Source organism: Vidua chalybeata, chromosome 3 (assembly GCF_026979565.1).
Source record: "Vidua chalybeata isolate OUT-0048 chromosome 3, bVidCha1 merged haplotype, whole genome shotgun sequence".
NCBI lineage: Eukaryota > Metazoa > Chordata > Aves > Passeriformes > Viduidae > Vidua > Vidua chalybeata.
Window position 1 is genome coordinate 90448123 of NC_071532.1, and position 19840 is coordinate 90467962.

The 19840-nt window shown below is 39.4% G+C and overlaps 1 protein-coding gene across 3 annotated transcripts in view; it reads right to left on the reverse strand.

Moving 5' to 3' along the window:
- MCPH1 (microcephalin 1) overlaps nucleotides 1–9908 on the reverse strand; it is a 124999-nt gene extending 115091 nt beyond the window's left edge. For all 3 annotated transcript variants that reach the window (XR_008429861.1, XM_053937901.1, XM_053937902.1), the window contains exons 1-5: nucleotides 9825–9908; nucleotides 8762–8853; nucleotides 6500–6618; nucleotides 743–827; nucleotides 64–184 (exon numbers count right to left, since the gene is read on the reverse strand). Coding sequence is in view for 2 of the 3 variants with exons in the window: in XM_053937901.1 (XP_053793876.1) it covers nucleotides 64–184; nucleotides 743–827; nucleotides 6500–6618; nucleotides 8762–8853; nucleotides 9825–9843 (436 nt within the window). In the remaining variant the exon portion in view is untranslated. The remainder of the gene's footprint in view (nucleotides 1–63; nucleotides 185–742; nucleotides 828–6499; nucleotides 6619–8761; nucleotides 8854–9824) is intronic.
- Between the last annotated feature and the right edge of the window lie 9932 nt (nucleotides 9909–19840).

The following is a 19840-nucleotide window of genomic DNA, read 5'->3' on the forward strand; positions in this document are numbered from 1 at the left end:
ACACCAAAACCCCATCAAGTGCTTTAAAAAAAACTTTGGATCTTAGTAAAAAATAGTTCTTACCAGCATTAACTGCTGTCTTTTGTAGAGCTAACTCTTTAGCCATTTGGTTCAGTCTTCTCTGAAGCTTTCTGTTATTTTTTGGAGTTTTTTCTACATAGTCTTTTGGCTGCATACATTTGTGCTACAAGACAGACAAAACTCTTAACTATATGTATAAAACTGCCAAAATAATGACACCTCCTATTTTGCCTACCATTTTGTCACAGTATTTATTATTGGTATTTATGCTGCTTATCACCTCTTTGAGAGTCACAGGTAATCACAGAAATTAGCATTTTACAAAGTAAACTTTAATAATAAATAAGAAAGAACCTAACAGACTTTTTTTTTTGTTTGCAACAAAGTTAAAGATTTAAAGGTAGTTTTTAAGAATACAAGTATTTGTTACAACTCTGTAAAACATATGCCACAGAGTAGTCATGTTTTTTTGATTAGTCATTGTTATACAATTTGAATTTAAATCTTAATATTTTTAATTACCAACACAAAAACTTGATTTGTAGTATACCTTCTTCAGATAGGGTGTCACATGATCACAGCAATAGTCTTTAAACTCTTACTCAGATGGACAGGTAGAGTTTACAGAATGTTCTGAAAATAGTTCAAATGCTTGAGGCCAAAAAGTCAAGTTCAAACTTTAAAGTTTTTTATTCTAGGCCCATTTAAAAAAAACACATACTTTTTTGATTGGTAGTAGAAATCCTTCATTAGTGTCTACTGCAGGAAACAGGGATTCATCAACATGGACTCCAGTTTCTTGACACCTGTACAGTAAATTAGAGAAGGTTTGGTGGGTTTTTATTCTCTTAGTTTTGTTTGAAGAATGAGAACCTTTATTGCAAGAAGAGCTATCTGAGCCCTGCAATAATGAAACACCAACCCTTTCTAAGTGTGTAACTTTAAGGTAAGTACTATAATGTTACCCCTTTACCCTGCACTTGCCCCCACCAATGTATTAGATGCCAAATATGTGATCCAAATTTTTGTGCCAATGATGCCCTCCAAATTGCTGTTCTGGAAGGGTAAGATTCCCACTCCTGTTATTTTCCACACCTTTCCAAGCTGCAGGACTGTGCTCGCAGCAGCCGCTCGTGTGGCTCTGGTGACACCTAGCGATGGAACCGCTACATGGTGTGAGCCTGTACAGTTACGGCCTCATCCATACTCGGCTTGGAATGGATGAGAAAGACAAACCACTGCAAGTATTTGTCAAATTCACTGAATTTAGAGTTCTCAGGAGCATCAAAGAGAGATTTACCAGCTGGACTTTAGTGGCTGTTATTAAATTCTGGATGATAATCAGCACAGATGTAGACTACATGAAAAGTTACGTTAGTTCAGAGATTTCATTGATTCAGAGAAGCTACATGGAAAAAAAATTACTATTAAAATGAATCTTTTATTTTGCAGACAAATCTAAATGTAAATTATTTATATAACTTATCTGTGGGATGAGTTATTCTGCTAAGAAAACACAGGTAGAGCCTCACAATTACACATTTGATGTGGAAATATTAAGTGTGCCTAATTTGGGCATTGTAGCTATTCTATTTTATATGGGGTTTCGTTCCTGGGTTTTGATTTTTTTTTAGGCTGCTCACTGAAGTATTTGTGTTGAAGAAGCAGTAAAACTTTTTCTCAGTGATCCCAAAGCTGTCACTCATTTTGCATTACACTTTAAATTTTTTTACATGACAGCAAGTCCATTACTTTTGTTTGCTGTTTTTATTTTAAAGTTAGACACAGCTATCATTCTTAGAAAGAAGAAAGAAAAAAAGAACAAAAGCAAACAATTGTTAAAACAATTGTTTTAAAATTTAAAATAGCGTTACTCTGCAGTTATAAATTTTTCTGATTTTTAATTTTCATCTTAAAGAGATGTCTTCTCAAATTACTTCCTAAACTGTAGAACTGCATACAGTTTAGGCTCAAATAGATGCTCATGTTGTAGAGCAGAAGCTTCCAATAAAAGTTTGAGGCAAATCACTGGAAAGAGCACTAGAAATCAAGTAAGAATTCAATAAGGCAATGATCACTAAATACTGCACAAACCCTTCAAATGTTTCAGGATTTTATGGAGAAAACAAAGTATCATAGCACTTTCCAGCTCATAGGGCATATTCCTCTGAGAAGCTCAAGCACTGCTCAGGGGGAAGGCAACACTGGGGTACAAGTCTAACAGGATGGAAGTAGGGGTTCACCAGCTGTTAAGTGTGAGAGTATTTTCCACAAAGCAGGAGAATCAGGAAATGCTGGACTAATTGTTTATTACTTGCTTTCTTGTCTGGTATTTTCAGAGCTCCAACATCAAAAAGTAGCATCCAGATTAAATATCATATACAGCAGCACCCTGCAGTATCCTCCAATATCAAGATTCCCAAGAGCATGTAAGAACATAAAAACAAAGCCAAACATTCCCAGTTTACTGTGTTCCACAGATTTCTGGTTTTCAGATGGTTAGATGCAATACTATACTTGGGTTTTGATAAAATTAAATGTTTGATTGCTTCAGCAATTTTTTTTTTTATCCTGTGTAAATTTTTGCTCACTATGATTTTGCAACAAGGAGTTCTACAGTCTAACCCTGTGTTATTAAAACCCATCATTTATTGTTTTCTCTGAATCTGTCTCGAGGTGTATTGATGTAATGCCAACTTTTTTACTGGAAAGGAAACTATACATTCATTTCCCATTTAGCCTCTCTACACAAACCTTTGTGTTCACAGTAGTCTCCCATCTCCACTCCTTTTCCAGACTTAAGCATTCTTGTCTCTTCAACCACATCTTGTAAGAAAACTATTTTATAACTTCAGTTAAGCTCCTTGCCATCCTCTGGCAACATTACAAATATAACCATGATAAAACGCTGTCATTCCACTATATGAAGTTTTATGTCCAATTTAATTTGATTTTTGACTGCTGCTAAGGTAACAATGCTATGAAAATGTCTACTGCAATACCAAAATGCAATGGTCATCTTTCTGATATGCTTAAGAGGACTGCTTTAAACAGCCTTCTTGATACCAGCAAGAATTTTATTCCCTTCAGTCTTAGCTTCTTAACAGAACAGTAGACTTTTTAAATTTGAGCATTGTCATAGAATTCCTTGGGTCTGGTCTTCCAGTATGAACACTTATACTATAGACATACTTATGAAAAGGTTCTCTGACATAGTTTGAACAGCAATCCACAAACCAGGTAAGACCAAGCAATAACTAACATACTTGGTTTTGCACTGCACTCCTACAGGAGTCACCCACCCCCAGTCTACACCAGGAAGTTGATACGTACTTTTACCTTGCTGAGATAACATTTCACAGCTTTTCTGACCATTTTGAGAATGTTCCACTTGCTACTGAACGAAGCAGCTGGTTAATCAAGCCATCTTTTAGCAAAGCTAAAACTTCAGCTCATAGGAACTCGGCATGATTTGCTCACACAAATTATCAGGTTTAAACTAAGTTTCCATTCACACAGGACCATAATTTTATGCGTACATATTATTCAGTCCTTCCTATTTACATTGTTCCAGGGTTCAATAAACTATCTTCTATCTTCTGCCTACCAGTGTCTGAGACATGGATGTACTAGACATGTAATGTAGTCAGGCACCCTGGTTCTCTTATCTTATTACAAAAACCAAAAATTAGTATGTATACTAGCACAGACTCACTTTAATTTTGTACTGCCTGTGCATCATTTGAATAACCCCATGAACAGTAGGAATATTCATTACTCCTGACCTATATTTTGCCCAAGGATATGATATTTTCATGAATTCTTACAGTATACACCAATCTAAGCTGTATGTTCTTCTGTACCCTTTGGCATTTACTTTAACTAAAGGGCAGAAGAAAAAGATTACAGAGAAGTTTAATCATAATTCACAGCTTGGGTCCTCCTCTGCAATAAAATACATCTATTTTAGGTGACTCCTCAAGTTCCAACAAATTTCATCTTCTAAGTCATGTACCAAGACCTTGCTTTAGTCAGAAAATTATAACAGGAAAACTTAAAAGATACCAGGAAGATGCTAGCCTTCTCTTTCCTATCAAACAACCTAAGTTTTCTCTCTAGATGCTTTCTCTTGTCTTCTTCCTTTGTTGCTGTTATTGAGCAAAAGTTAAAGTTTCTTGAGGTTTTTACACCTGGATTTCAAAACTCCATGATGTCCCCTACAGTATCACATGTCCAGTTGTTTCTATGCCTCACCTTTCCACAGTGTTCATCCACTCAATGCCTTCCAGCAGTGCACAGAAGACTCTTGTGGTGGAACTGCTATCACAGAAAGACCATTTGTGTATGACATGTCCTAAACTCTCCCCTTCTTCCATTGGTTGTACTCACCTGGACCTTTATGAGATTCTTTTTACTACAGCACATCCAAATCCTCAATAATTTATAGTTCACGTGATTGAGATTTCAAATTCTGTATTTATACATTTAGCTACCTGAAGAGCATATTTAATTTTACAACAGTATTGAAATCATCATCACTGTCACACATTCAAATAGCACCAGTTCCCTGAAATATATTTTCACATAAACAAAATTTTGCATCACCCTCATTTTTAGGAACTGAAGTATTTCTTCTTTGGTGTTAAAGCTGGTTGGGTTGTGTGGCTGTAATTTCTATATCTGACATACTTAAAAAAACCCAAAAAAAACAAAACAAACAAAACAAAACAAAACAAAACAAAAAAAAAAAACAAAAAACAACAACAAAAAATCAAACTAAAAAAAAACCAAGAAAAAACCCCAAAAAAACCAACAAAAACAACAACAAAAAAAAACCCCAACCAAAACCAAAACAAACCTCACAAACCAAAAAAAAAACCCCAAACCCAAAACCCCCCTGCATCTGTAGATATGCATGAATTTCTTTTTTGGCTAATGGACTTGCATCACAAGTTTCCAGGCTGTACTGGCCTACATTTAGGTGCCTATAGGGCATAGATTTGCCCTCCCTCCTTGTGCCCTCCCTTTTTTAAAAAAACAAGCCCAAAATGTTTGCACTTAGACCACTACCTCTCCATGCATATGGCAACTGGTACAGGTAAGGCCCTCTTTACTTGATTTATATTCTAATTTCCATCATCACATTGATTTATTGACGGGAGTGTTTAACACATGCATATTCATAAACTGTGTTTTTACCCTTCATCTGAAATTGTAGTTAGGCTTCACACGCACTTTGTAAATTCAGAGAAGCAGCTATGGACTAGCAAATTCTAAAGGACTGGTTGCACAGATGAAATTTTTCTTCAATTTTTAAAACAATAAATTTAACTTTTTCCATATGGTAGAAGAGAATCTTCATGAAGTTTTGTTCTGAACTTGCCAAATATCTTAAGAACCAGAATACATGTGGATTTTTTCTTTCTTGCTAGGATTTATTCTGTTTACAGAATTTAAGTACAGAAACAGTACAATGCCCTTGATGAAATGTGCTTTTACATGTGAAAATGGAAGAACTGTATTCAACATACGTATGGCCTTCACTGTCTATACATGTCATCTGAAAACACAGGAGTAGAACTGTTAACAAATATACTGTTGTATGTTGGGTTGGTTCAGTTAGAGATTTTAATAAATGTTAGTTAGGTTGGTTCTCTGTACCCCTATTTTCCCTCACAATAGTTTGCTCCAAGATGCTTACCACAGGACCTCTTACATGTCAATCTTGTAGCCACTCCCTGATTCTTCTTGAAAGTTCTGTATCAATCACCCCACCTTTGCAACCCTATTTGTCCCAGAACACTGTACCCACCTCTGTCATGTTCCCATAGGTTGTTATGTTCCACGTAACTCCCCTGTTGTCTGTCCCTATTGAGCGAGGGGGATTTCCACCCGTCCGCCCGCCCCCTATTTAACCCAATGCTCTCTTTGTCCATTTGCCATTTTGTCTTGCACCGCACTAGGAACAGCTGCTTCAACCATTGCAGCAACCACGCAGGAAATAAACATTCCCAGGCTCACAAGCAAAGTGTGCCTCTCTCGTCCCTTCGCTTCCTCTCAGCAGAAAGCTACCAAAGCTGCTTACCCACGCCGGAGTGCTCAGCACTAGCAGGGAGGCAAATGCCATAGCCCTGGAGCGCCTGTTCACATGGCGGCTGCAGTCTCACCGAAAGCAGCGATAGCCGGGCATTCCAGCTGCTTGAGTCCGTTAGTGGATAAAAGCCGCAATATACTATGAAACTACTTCATCACATTCATTTTTTAAGAGTTTACATTTTACCTTTTTGTGTAAGTCACATATTTTATAATAGGAATGTCATAGAAAAGTTACCATTACTCCCAGATTCATCGCTATTTCAAGTACATTAATAAAATGGCTTCTGTATTTAAGTTTTCCAATTAAAAATACTAGAAAATTATGATTAATAAAATACTACCTCTGAAATAGGCCACATTCATTATAACCACAAGTACTCACTTTTCCACCCAGAGTACAGAAACTATTTTTACACCCATCTTCTGTGCTTTCTTCCATGTAGTCAAACGTCCGTCTTTGAAGACTACATGGGTCACGTGCTTGTTCAAAGTTTTTGAAACCTGCAGAAATACACAGAGAGCTCATATTTAAGTCTGATAATTGGAATACACTAATGAAGCCATCTAGCATAGCCCATTTTTAGTGTATACACCATTAGTGTAAAGATTTATTCTAAACATTATGTCAAGGGCCCTTTTGATCTTTCCCAACTTCACAAGAAGCCTCAAGCAATCAAAACTCCAGTCTCATTAGGCAAGCTAATGCAGGCTAAAGGAATGGAATAGCCCTTTGTTTTCAGTCTCCTCAAGGTTACTATTTTCAGCTCCCTACTCTAGGTGTATCACTAATTTTGCAACATTTTTATTTATATAGTGCAAAATAATTTCTTACTCAACAGCCAGGGCAGAAAGCAGATGCCAATATCCAAAGAAATAATAAAACATCTTTTAGGCAAAATAACTCAGGCTTAAAGAGTACAGATAACCTCACTTTTTAAACTAATTTTTATCAATAAAAATTGCTTTTAGTTTGAGGGAAAGGCTGAAGTTACTACTAACAAAAATTATATGAGGATGCTTTAAAAACAAGAAATACAGAAAATTAAAGTCAGCACAGGTGATCAAATTTTCAGTTATCAGCCTCCATTGGCAAGTGATGTTTTGAGTTCTAGATACTCCATTTTTCAGAAACAAAGCTTCCTTTGTGGAGACTAAGCACCCTACACAGAACTGCTTGATCAGTTGTGATTGTTGAAGTGGTTACATCAATAAAACTCATTTTTTACTGCAGCATCTCCCCAGCCGAATAGAAATAGCTCCGTAACTTTCTGTTGTGTCCCCAGCTACATCATTATACTTTGCCTACAGCATGCTGGGTCTGGCTGTAGCCCATGTCCTAAGGATGCTTGATGTAGCTTTGCCTCCAAATTACGGAGGAGCACCACCTTACACCTCCCTCTCACCTTTCTCACTTCCTCCCCTTACCCTGTGCATCTTCTGCTGCTCAGCTGAACTTACTTTGAGATGTCAGAATCAACAATCTAGCAAAAAACTAATTTAGAATTTAATTTCCTGACACAGTGAACCAAGTCAGCTTAGGACCACGTGCTAAGCCAAAAACGGGGAAGTGTCTGGAACAGGGAAGGGGCATGACCATCCCTATTCAGTCATAAGGATATACTAAATAGGCTCATGTGCATCATCTGCCTGCACCATATTTGGCTATTTTGACCATTTTGAAGAATTATGAAGGCTTATGTTTCTGCCATATTTTCTGTGAGATAAAAGTCTTACATCATCAGGATAGAATTACACAGGTCTGCTGGTACAGCATAGAAGTATTTCTTGTTCTTTTTATTCAATTTATTTATTGAGAGTTGTGTTTGCTTTAATGAACAACCAGTTACCCTAACTGTTCTGTCACACTCACTCAGCTTACTTCATACAGAAGGAGAGGATTTGGGGAGAGCAGCAAGATTTCCTAAATTACAGTAAGAGACATCTACACATGCCCATTTTAAAGAGCACTGGGAGTCCACACAAGTATTTTTTAGAGCATGATGTGGGTTGTAGAAATCTCCATTAACCAGCGACAATGTGCAAGAAGGGAAGATGCCAGTTTGACTTTGGTCTCTGGTTGAAATGTTATAGCTGGCAATTAAACATCTTTTGCACCTACAAGTCAACAATATCTGGTATGGGAAAAAATCATTGAGACATATACTGAAACTCTTAAGGTGTATTTTTACTAGCATTTTCTGGAACTGCAACAGATTTGTGGGAGAGTGAATGGAAGGCTAAAATGTCATGTTACTTGGGTTAGGAAACATACAAAAACAGAGCAGATGCTTACAAGCTGACAAAACAAAACAATATAAGGTACACACTTATAAACCACAGGTTTTCAAGACTTAGATTTGCTTTGCCCACAGTCTGTGGCAAGCCTAATACTTCCCACAAGGAGCACGCTATCACATTGATATGCAAAGAGGTCTGTAGATGTAGAAAGGCTTTAAATACATTTCCCATCTGCCAGTAGCAAGAATATTACAGAACACTGGTCTATTCTCAGGTCTCTGATTTTCTCTCTTCTTGCCCTTTAAAAACTCATACTAAAAAGAAATATATGTGACAAGTAGAACAAGCAAGCTAATTTATAATTAAGAACTTTCCTATTCCATTTATTTCAACACAGTCTTCTTACTTTTGCTCCCATATCAAGAAGCTGCTGTTCAAAGGTTTTTGAGTAATTTTCTGTTCTGTTAGACGACCAAACTTCTACAAAGGCAGAAATACCTGGATCAGAAGACAGAAAACAAAATCTAATGAAGTATATACCATAGTAAAACTGGTTAAACTGCCTTTCTAATAAAAGTTTCTTTTCTATATGTTGCATTTAGTTGCAAATACATCTTTTAGTACACTGAGTGTCAGACTTTAGCAGCTGATTTTTTTTAGTGTATCTAAGTCCCCTAAATTATAAATTGTAATAATTGTAAATGTAAATAATTGTAATGGAAATAACTTAGAAGTCTGACTTAAAGGGATGCTTCTTCAAAACTTCACGCACTTGCAGTAGGATCAAAGGTGTATTTTACAATAATTAGTCGATTTTAGCTAATAAAATATATTCCATCCAAAGGCAAGGCTTTTTGCAGTTTTCGCAGAGTTGATGGAAAGGAAAATGAGGAAGTGCTTGGCGCTTTTTTTGAACTAGAAGAGCTCTGAGTAGAGATCGATTCTTGTAAACGTCAGCCTTAGATGTTCTCAGAGAAGGCGGTGATCACAGAGGAAAATGGCCATGAGAGGGCAACTTGGCGAGGCAGAAATTTTGAGATGCAAAAGAAAGCCACAGCTGACCGGAGTAGGAAGAACAGAGGGGTCGGCGGGCAGTGCCCCCCGGGAAGCACCCTACAGGGGCACACGAGCGGAGGGAAGCGGCCGCCCCTGTCCGCCCCGCTGGCCACGCAGCGGGGCCGGGCCTGCGCCCGGGCACAGCCCGCTTCCACCCGGGGCCGACCACCAGGCTGCACTGCCGGGACCGGGAGGGTTCGCGGCGAGTCAGAGCAGCCCGCGGGGGAGTCCTGACACGCCGCGACCGCGGGCCGGGCCTCCACAGCGGCCCGTCATTCACCCGCCCTGCCGGGAAGCGCCGGGACAAGCGCCGCAAGGAGACAGGGGGCGTGGGCAGCGCGGAGCCCGCGCCAGCCCGGCGGCTCCTCTCGGCCTTGCCGGGAGAAGCCACCGCACGGCGGCCGAGCCGGTACCTTTCAGCGCGGGCTCCATTGGCGACACAGCTCGGGAGCTCGCAGCGCCCGCCACGGTTCAAACCCACCTCCGCGCATGGCCCGGCCCCGCCGCGCCTGCGCACCAGGGCGGGCGGCGGCCCCGCCGCGGCCCCGGTCGGAAATGGGGCGTGCTCGGCCCAGCTCCGGCCCTTTCCGGCGCCGGGGAAGGCTTGGCACAGCCGAATGCTGCTGGAAACCGTGTCACAGAATTAATTAGGTTGGAAAATACTTCTGAGATCATCGAGTCCAACTTATGACCCAACACCACTTTGTTAACTGAGTGCTACATCCAGTCTTTCCTTAAATATCTCCAGGGACAATGACTCCACCACTTCTCTGGGCAGCCCATTCCAATATCTTATCACCTTTCCGGTTAAAAAATTCCTCCTAATATCCAGCCTAAACCGCCCCTGGTACAGCTTGTATGTCCTCTCATCCTGTCACTATTTCCTGGGACAAGAGACCGACCCTTAGGTGGCTGCAGCTACCTTTCAGGTAGTTGTAGAGAGCAAAAGGGTCCCTCCCGAGCCTCCTCCAGGCTAAACACCCCCAGCTTCCTCGGCTGCTCCTCACAGGACTTGTGCTCCAGAGCCTTCACCAGCTCTGCTGTCCTTCTATGGACTTGCTCCAGCTCCTCAACATTCTTTCTGAACTGAGGGATCCAGAACTGGACACAGCACTTGGTGACCTCACCAGCGCTCAGTACAGGGGGACAATCACTGGTCCTGGTCCTGCTGGCCACACTACTGCTGATAGAGGCCGGGATGCCACGAAGTTTTGACAAAGCCAAACACAGAGTGAATTTTCTGTGTGACCATTCGCTATAATGAGTCCTAAAGGCACATTCCTGAAGAATTTTAGTTTGTAGGAAAGTCCAGCATCAGAGGACTGCTGGTCTCTCAGCTCTCTGGTGGCCCTAACTGCAGTGTCTGAAGTGAGAAAACAACAGAAAAAGGCAGCAAAACAGGGGTTAGTAAAGAGCACTATGAGACAGTATTTACCAAAGCATGTAAAACTGCTTGAGAGCAACTCTGCTATTAACTATAGTTAGGGAACCCTAACAGGAGCTGGCTTTGGTGCTTGGAGGCTGGAGTGTAGCCAATGTGATACCAGAGGGAAGTTAGAGAAAAAGGCATGCTTTTCCCAAGGAAAAGTGATAAAATGTATAATAAAATAAGGGAATTAGTGAGTGTAAGGAGATTTGTTGTGAGAGAGGAGGAGCACATAGAGGAAAATGATGCAGCATAGCTTTATTATGCAACTCGCAGAGCTCAGGAGTTACTATATCGTTGTACAAATTGGTGATGTTCTGAAATCTTCAATCTGTAATGCTAATTTCATCATTTGAAAAATAATATAGCTGACGTGGAAAAACAACAGAGATGCAACACAAGGATACTAAGTGATTTCCATATGAGAAATAGCTATTTAGATAAGGACTTGTCTGCTTGGAAAAGAAATGGTGGAAGGGGGAGGTACTAGAGGTCCTTAAAACCATGAGTGCTTGCAGAATGTGATCATGGAGCGGTATGTTCCTAACAACAGCTAGTTAGTACCAAAAGAGACTACCAGATGGGGTCTTCTCAGAAGACATATTTCCACATTGTGCCTCATGAGGCTGTGGAAGTATTCAGAGTGTTGGCAAACCGCATGGTTTCTGAAGCAAATCCAGCAAATTAATGCAAACCAGTTTAAGACAATCAAAAATGTACAAAACAACCTTTCCCTTAGTGGAGCCTTAAACTGTATATTGCTGAACTCCGAGAAGGTACAGGGAACACTTCAGATTTTTCTTTTCTTTTTTTTTTTTTTTCTTTTTTTTTTCAGTCATTTTGCAGTGGAGAGACAGTGCTGACCTAAAAAGCTTTAGGTGTGGTTCATTATGCACATTCATACTTTCATGGAGAGACTCAGATCTTGACTCCTAGGAGTCTACTGAGCAGATGGCTATACTAATGCTTTTTAAGATCTGTTAATCTAGTATGTAATATTTTGGCATTGATACAGTTTGTTTAATTTCCAGGGCATTGGTATGGCAGTAGATCTCTGGCAAGTGTTGAGCACAAGTTCTTGGGTGCTTCCTCTGCTGAATGTGCTCCTTTCACTTATGTATTCATTATGTGTATAAAGTAACCAGTCAATCTACATATATATGTTTGTTTATGTTTACCTGTCCTTTGTACTTCTGTCAGTATGTTACACTGTTCATTGCTAGGCAGTAATAAAATATTTTTACCAAGGTTCTCAACTGTGCCTCAAGGAAAAGGGAGTCTTGTCTAATGCAGCGTCTCTGAACACTGATTTGAATGAAAGTCCAGAAGTGGAGGTAGGGGAGATTTAAACGTGCATTGAAAACCCTCAGTAACAAAACCCCACAGGCTGTGTTTGAACCTTTAGCTGAAAGGCAGTAGCAGGTTTATAGATATTAAAGGCAAATGTGCTGAAATGTGCAATTATACCTGTATGCTCCAGTTCTACACTGGTGGAGACAATGAAAAGTAGTAATTGCAGGAAGATGTAATTCATTATCACAGCAGACTTAGACTACTCATGAGAACACTGGGTTTGGGATGCCACCTTTTTTATCATGGAAATGAATACACAGAATACTGAAACTGTCCTACAAATTTACAGTTTTGTCTTAAATGACTGGAGTTTTGACCTTAGAGTTACTTTAGGATTTAATTTAAGAACTTAATTAAAGAACTTAATTTTCAGATGGTGACTAAACTTCCCCTGGTAGTTAATAGTTGTCTGTTCTTGTGCCAGTATTGTCTTGCTGTCAATTACTCCTCAGAATTTATCATCCTCTAGTACTAACAGAATGCAACACTATATTTTTACAGCTGCTATTTTGCCAGTTTGAATACATCAGGGTGTTTTAGCTTTCATGCCACAATGAACTTCTGAAATTGACAATGAATGGGGCTTATTTACATTAAGTAAATATAATGTAAATGTCCTCTAAATAGGCTTGTTATTTGGCTTGATGATATGTAATGTCATGATGTCTATAAAGCTAGGAATATAGCATTAACTGTTATATTGACATGATTTCTCTACAGTCAGTTCATACTAGGACATACAGGTTATAGAATGCTGTATTAGAAAGAAAGAGTTTTACAGGTTAATTATATTGAGAAAGGAAGTAACTGTGAAAGTTTGAAAGTTGTATTTCAGTTGACCTCCTAATCAAAAAGAAGTAATAGTTAAAAAAAGGTAAAAGCCCTATAAACAACTAAATGTTTCCCAGCCATCCAAGTAGTCTTAAAAAACTAAAAAAACTAAAAAAACTAAAAAACCTAAAAAAACTAAAAAAAAAAAAAAAAATCCATCAATGCAATCATTTTCCAGATTTAGGTAAAATACAAAAAAGGGCTGTATTCTCAATTGTTGCTTTGCTAATTCAAAAGATTCCTTTGCAGCCAGCCCTTAATTTATTGATATAAATTGGGTGTGGACTTTGGGATGGCAATTGCAAAGCTACATCACAGAGACAAATTCTCAAACATAGAGTTCAGATGGTGGAGTATGTATTACTCCCTGGGACTTGACATTAAGCATATGAAAGATTCCTAGAACAAATAAGGAGGTTTGCTATTATTAAATAAAGTCTGATTTCATATATTGATTAATTTTGTATATTGATTATTGGGTAGTGTTTGTTTGTTTATTTGATTTATGAGCCTATTTCCAATTTGTGCAAACAGCAGCTTTAAACTTCTGGGTTTTTTTTAATCTTAAATTTCCAACTGTGAATTATGTCCCAGATAAACAGCTACTTCCTCTAAAGTAGTAAATCCCAGTCAATCAGTTTGTGTATTTAAGACCTGAATACTTGTATAAAAATTGGAGTTATCATATCTACAATGCTCCTTGACCATTACAGATGTAGAGGTGGGAAGAAGTGGTTGGAGCAGGTACAAACTTTCATGCTGCCTTTATGGAGGAAGCTCCAGAAACCAGCTCTGATTGCCCACATCAATTGTCATTGTCTCTTCTGACAAGATAAACTTGTTTTCTCAGTAAGCCTAACAGTTCTTGTCTATGCCTGTTTCACTTTGAATGTTGATTTTTAAAGTAGCGTACAAAACTGCATGGCAGCCATGTTCTGTGCCATTAATACTGGACTGGTAGATATACTTTACAAACTTCACCCTGGGATCCTTTTCTCAGGACTACATAACTATTCTGTGATGAACTAATATTTCCAGCTCATGAGTGTTGGGATTGTAACTGTTTGTTCATTGGTTTCCAGTTAATAAAGGAAGCCCTTTCCCATCTCCCCCCTGGCTGCGCCGCCATTCACCACGCCCAGCTCGCGCCACAGCGCCCCCTGCAGCCATGAGGGAATCACCGCACCAGCGCCCTGCCGGCGGTGAGCGGAACTGCACCGAAGGGGACGGCGGTGGCCAAGGGAAGGCTGGGACTGGGTCTCTCGTTCTGTTTGGTGTTGCTGCTGCTGCTGCTGTTGTTTGTCTTGTTATATTATATTCTAGAAGAGAACTGTTATTCCTTTGCCCATATCTTTGCCTGAAAGCCCCACAGTTTCAAAGCTATAAGAATTTGGAAGGAAGGGGGTCACATTTTCTGTTCCAGTAAGGTTCCTGCCTTCCTTGGCAGACATGTCTTTTAAACCAGGATGATAAGATAGAGGAGTCACACCTCAGAGGCATTCTAGTCTCTTTGCTTCTCTGCAAGCAGAATGCCTCCTGAGATTACAAACAGTGGCTTCTTTGTTCTCCTGTTTTCCTCTTTTTGCTGATGCTTAAAAAGGCATGTTTTAACTTTCCACTTCTGTTTTAGAATAGTTCATTCTAAACAGATGAGGAAATTCCTATCTCATATTTTTCCTATTTATTTTAGTATATATTATGTAGACAATAGTCTACATAAGTAGTAGATATCAGTAAAGAAAAACAAAACAAAACCAGAAAAAGCAACTTTTTAATAGCCATTGTGAGCAGTGTTACTGCTACTCTCAGTCCTTATTTGTGTTTCATGGAACATGGAAAAAATTATGAGGGACATTTATTTCCTGCCATAAAGAAAGTGTAACTTTATGAATCACATAGTTATACAAAATTATTGAGTGTTATCATCAATGAGATGATTTTTTTCATTTTCGAATGTGAAGTTCATGATTAAGAATATGACATGAAGTATGAGACCTTTTTCAGGAAATGAAAAAGCATTTAATACTTTTACTTTCAGTGAGGCGGTGACCAGTTTAATTTTCTTTTTCTACCCTGAAATTAAGAAATCACTGTTTTTATATCCACAGCTAATGTGCTGACACAGCACCAGCTTTATTTTGCTTTTGTGAAACAGTGATAATGGGATAGAGATCTATCCTTGTTAAGTTTTAATTCACCCAGCAAGAGAGTATCTTTTATGCACTGTGACCCCAGAGGCCTATCATGGAAGAAAAAGTCAGAAACATGCTGAAAAATAACAGTCCATCATGTAATTGAGAGTATGACTCGACAACATGCTAATAAGCAGGTGTCTGTGTCGTTCATGATGGCATGGAAGGCTTATGCATTTCCCCTCTGAACAGTTTTCACTGCCTGAAGTTTAGGCTAAGACTGAAGGGGTCAAAAAGCCAGTTTATCTGACCTCTGTACTAAAATTCTATTGTGAAGGTTTGTGATTTTCCCAAGCAATGTAGAATTGTACTACTGAACACAGGCTTCTTGCTTTTCATACATCTCTCTGGAGATGCAGCTCTGGACTGTGGAAGACAGCATTAATAACAAATATCTCCAATGCTTCATGATTCTTCTCTCATTTGGCAAATCCACCCAAAAGATACTGTTTAAAAACACAGTCCTTTTGTGTGTGTTCAGGCAGGTCTTGCTTGACCATGTGAGAGCAATTTAAAGTTTCCATCCCCTACTGTGAGCTCCACAGCTTACCTGAGTCTCAGGAACAGTGATGGTAGGATAAATTTGGAGTTAAGGCTCTAAACTGAAGCAGGACTCACATTTGCTGCAGCTGACTCATCCAGAAGCAGTGGGCACAGCAAAGAGAACAATGGTGTGAACTTATACCTCCCTGAAATGAAAGCTCATTTGAAAGCATCTGAAGTGCTTTACTTGCCAACTAGAATTTCTAACTTGTATAAAGGATGACATAGTATACACAGGAAAGGAGCTTTATGTTACTGTCTCTTTGGGAATAGGCAGCAAAATAAGGAATATTACTATACTTTTAACTATAGTTTGCCTACATCGTGTCAGCAGAGCTTGTCTCCCAAGTTAAGTAGGATATGGTTAGGTTCAGGCTCAGAGAAGGGCGACTGGTGTGAGCAGAAATACACAATAGTTTCCATATGGGTTAGGGGGCCTCAATATTGTCTGGAAAACAGCTAAGTGAGGGCAGATGTGTAAAAAGGGGTGTACAGACTGATGAGTGACCTGCAGAGGGATACTGGGGAGAGGCTGTTTGCTCTCTTTTCCCAATAAAGTACAAGCATTCAAAGAAGTCTGTAGAAGTCATATTCATGACAAAAAGAAAATGTGTTTTTTTCAACACAAGAGGAACTTAAACTGTAGAACTCCTAGCAGCTTGGCATTGCGGCTGACAGAAGTGGTCACAGAATTCAGGTGGGTTACTAAGTATTTCACAGTGATGCCTAGTTCAGGAAATCCTGAAGCCATAAATAGGTTGAAACTCTATCTGAGACAGGTTACTGGGTTAGATAAACTCTGACTGAGAATACATATTTTTATGTTTCTAAAGTTTCAAGTTTTGAGAGCCTTGATGCTATAAAAAAGTTTGTGACTCCAACTGAAGGGGTAATGTCTGTACTGCTGAGTTTAAGACTGTCATTCAGAGGGACCTGAATGGGCTGATTGGAACCTTGTTAAATTCAACAAATATCCAAAATACTGCAAGTGGACAGGAAGGACTTACGGCAGTATTGAAGTGTGGTTTGGGTTCTTTCTGTAGGAGGAAGACATGGAGGAACTGCAATAAGTTCAGTGAAGGGCCATCAGGATGACTGGAACATCTGTCCTTTGAGGAGAGATTGAGGTAACTGGGCCAAGAAATGGAGCAGGTTTCCCAGAGGGGTTGTGGAATATCTGTTCTTGGAAGTGTTCAAGAACACAGTGCACAAAGACCCAAGCAAATATTGTCTGAGTGCAGTGTTATACTTGACTAGACAAATTCCCAAAATCCATTCCAACTGGATTTATCCTTTAATTCTAGGAATTTTCAGCTAGATCACCTCCCTGAATTAAATCAGTGCATGACTTCTGAGCAACAGTGCCAGTGCAAAGCAGGGACAGGAACACATTATCAAAGAAGGAGCGGAAGCTCATCTGACTTGGACCAGTGTAAGCTATTGTGGAACGGGTCCATGCCATCTTTCACCTTGTACTGTAGACGAGGACTGTGGTGTTCTGAATTTGAAATAAAACACCTGGAACAAAACCAACTGCAACCTGAAGAACAGGCCTTCTGCCTTCCTGGGACCTGGGTTAAAGATATGATGAGAAGACTTCATACTCTGGTATGACTCTCAGATTATTATCTGGTACTGATTTTTCTGTAGGCAATGATGAAGTTGCAACAAGGACCCTGAGGGCAATTGGGAGAGACTTCAGGGCCTTGGGACAATAGGTTAAGGGATCAGGAATAGAAGTAGTCTTCACTATCCTTCCAATTGCAGGAAATGATGTGGGAAGACACTGGAAGAACCAGCAAATTGGTACATAGCTGTGAGCCTGGTGTCACTGGCAGAATTTTGGGTTTTTTGATCATGGGTTGGTCTACGTGACACTGAGCCTGCAGGCAGCAGATGGGATACACCTGTCTCAAAAGGGAAAAGGATCTTTGCATAGCAGTTAGCAGAGCTCACTGAATGAGCTTTAAACTAGATTTAAAATGGGAAGGGGATAAAACCAGGCTCCCTAGAGATAAGTGTGGGTGTGGCATGCCAAGTTTTGAAGGATCATGTGTTAGTGAGGTCCACAATGTACTCATTACATAGACTACATTTGAAATGTCCTTATAAAAAATGTGCACAGCATGAGGAATAAAAAAAAAGAACTAGAAGCTTTGGCTCTCTCATATTTATGACATCACTGGCATAAGACAAAAATGATGGGAACCCTATGATGGGGTTCTATAATGGACAGTTATAGATTTTTCAGGACAGATAGGCAGGCAATTTCAAAATGTCATAAGTCAAGTGGCACAGAAGACTGGCTTGGCTGAGCAGGGATCTTCTAGATCTTAGAAAGAGGAGGAAAATGTATAGACATAGGAGACAAGGACAGGCAACATGGGAGGAATACAGAGATGCTGGTCATTACTGTAGCGATAAAATTCCTGTTTCCAAAGCTTGATTAGAGTTGGGAAGGACAACAATAAGGGATTTAAAAAAATATGTTAATATCAAAAGGAGAATCAGAAGTAATATTGGTCTGTTGCTGTTGGGGTCAGTCACCACCTAAGCAGGGACATAGACAAAGCAGAGATGTTTAATGCTATTTTTGCTTGTTTTCAACACTGATGATGGCAAATTGAATATGAGTCAGCAGTGTCCTGGCAGCCAGAAGGGTGAACCATGTCCTGGGGTGCATCAGGAACAGCACTGCCAGCCTGTCAAGGGAGGTGATTGTCCTTCTCTACACTTCACTGCTGTAGCTTCCATACTTTTGTATGCAGTCTTGTGTATCACAATATAAGAAGGACATCAAAGTATTAGAGAGTCTCCAGGTGAGGGGGACCATGGTGCTGAAAGTTCTTGAGGGCAAGACTTAGGAGAAGCAGCTGAGATCACTTGACTTTTTCAGCCTGGAGAAGAGAAAACTGAGGGGAGACCTTATGGCAATCTAAAACTTTCTCAAGGCAGGCAGCAGAAAGGGAAATGCTTCTGTCTCTCTGGTGACCAGCAATATGTCACAAGGAAACAGAATGAAGCTGTGTCAAAGGAAGTTTGGACTGGATTTAGGAAAAGGGTCTTCACTGAGCGGGTGGTTGGTTACTGGAGCCAATTCCTGAGGGAAGTGGTCACAGCACTAAGCCTAACAGAGTTCAAGTAGTGCCTGGTTGATGTTCTTAGTTATATGGTTAATTTTATATAGTCCTATGAGGGACAGGGATTTCAAGACAGTGATCTTTATGGGTCCCTTCCAATTTGGTGTATTCTAGAATTCTGTGAATATTTTACTACTAGAAATGCTGTCTTCCAGAATGCTCCAAAGCACTTAGTTTGTAGTGCAGCATTTATAAAAGGTACTGATAGAGTCAACTGAAATTCTCATTTTTAATGCCTTTTTGTGTTGTACATTCTAATAAAATTATTGATCCTAAAAATTGCTTTGCTTTAATTCTGTTTGTCCATCTCCCTCCTCTTTTTCAAATATGTTTAAACAGCATCTAGACTAAGAACTGCAAAAAGATTTTGCATGCTTCCAGCTCTGCTTAGCTAACCTGTTATCACAGTAAATGGGTGGATGAAGTGCAGCAGAACAAAGTGTAACTCTCAGTACATGTGAAAGTAGATTGTAGTCAAGCAGCGAAGGAACAAATGACAAATGTTAGTTAAATGTCCATTTATGTTCAAGTAGAGCCAACCCATTTTGATTATTTTTATTGCTCATAATTTGTTTTTGGTCATGAGGGACCAAACTAATCTTTTACACAATTCTAGTGAAGCTAGTAATGATTATGGACCAGCTAGTGTTAAATGGAAAAAAATTCAGGAATGAATTTTAAGAAAGAAGGTGGGAGACTTGGGAGTGCTAAAGATTCACCCATTTGCTTTTCATTTGTTTGAAGTTGGATTCTAATTTCTCTTTCATCAAGGCAGAGATAAAATATATTTGTATCATCAGAATACAATGAACTCTATTAGAAAAGTCAGCAACTTTGTCAGACTGTTCAAAACATAGCAAAACAAGATAAAAGGATGCTCTGCAGTTAAGAGTGAGCTACAGATATATAGATCACTTAGCAGGGATTTGGAATACGAACAGTAT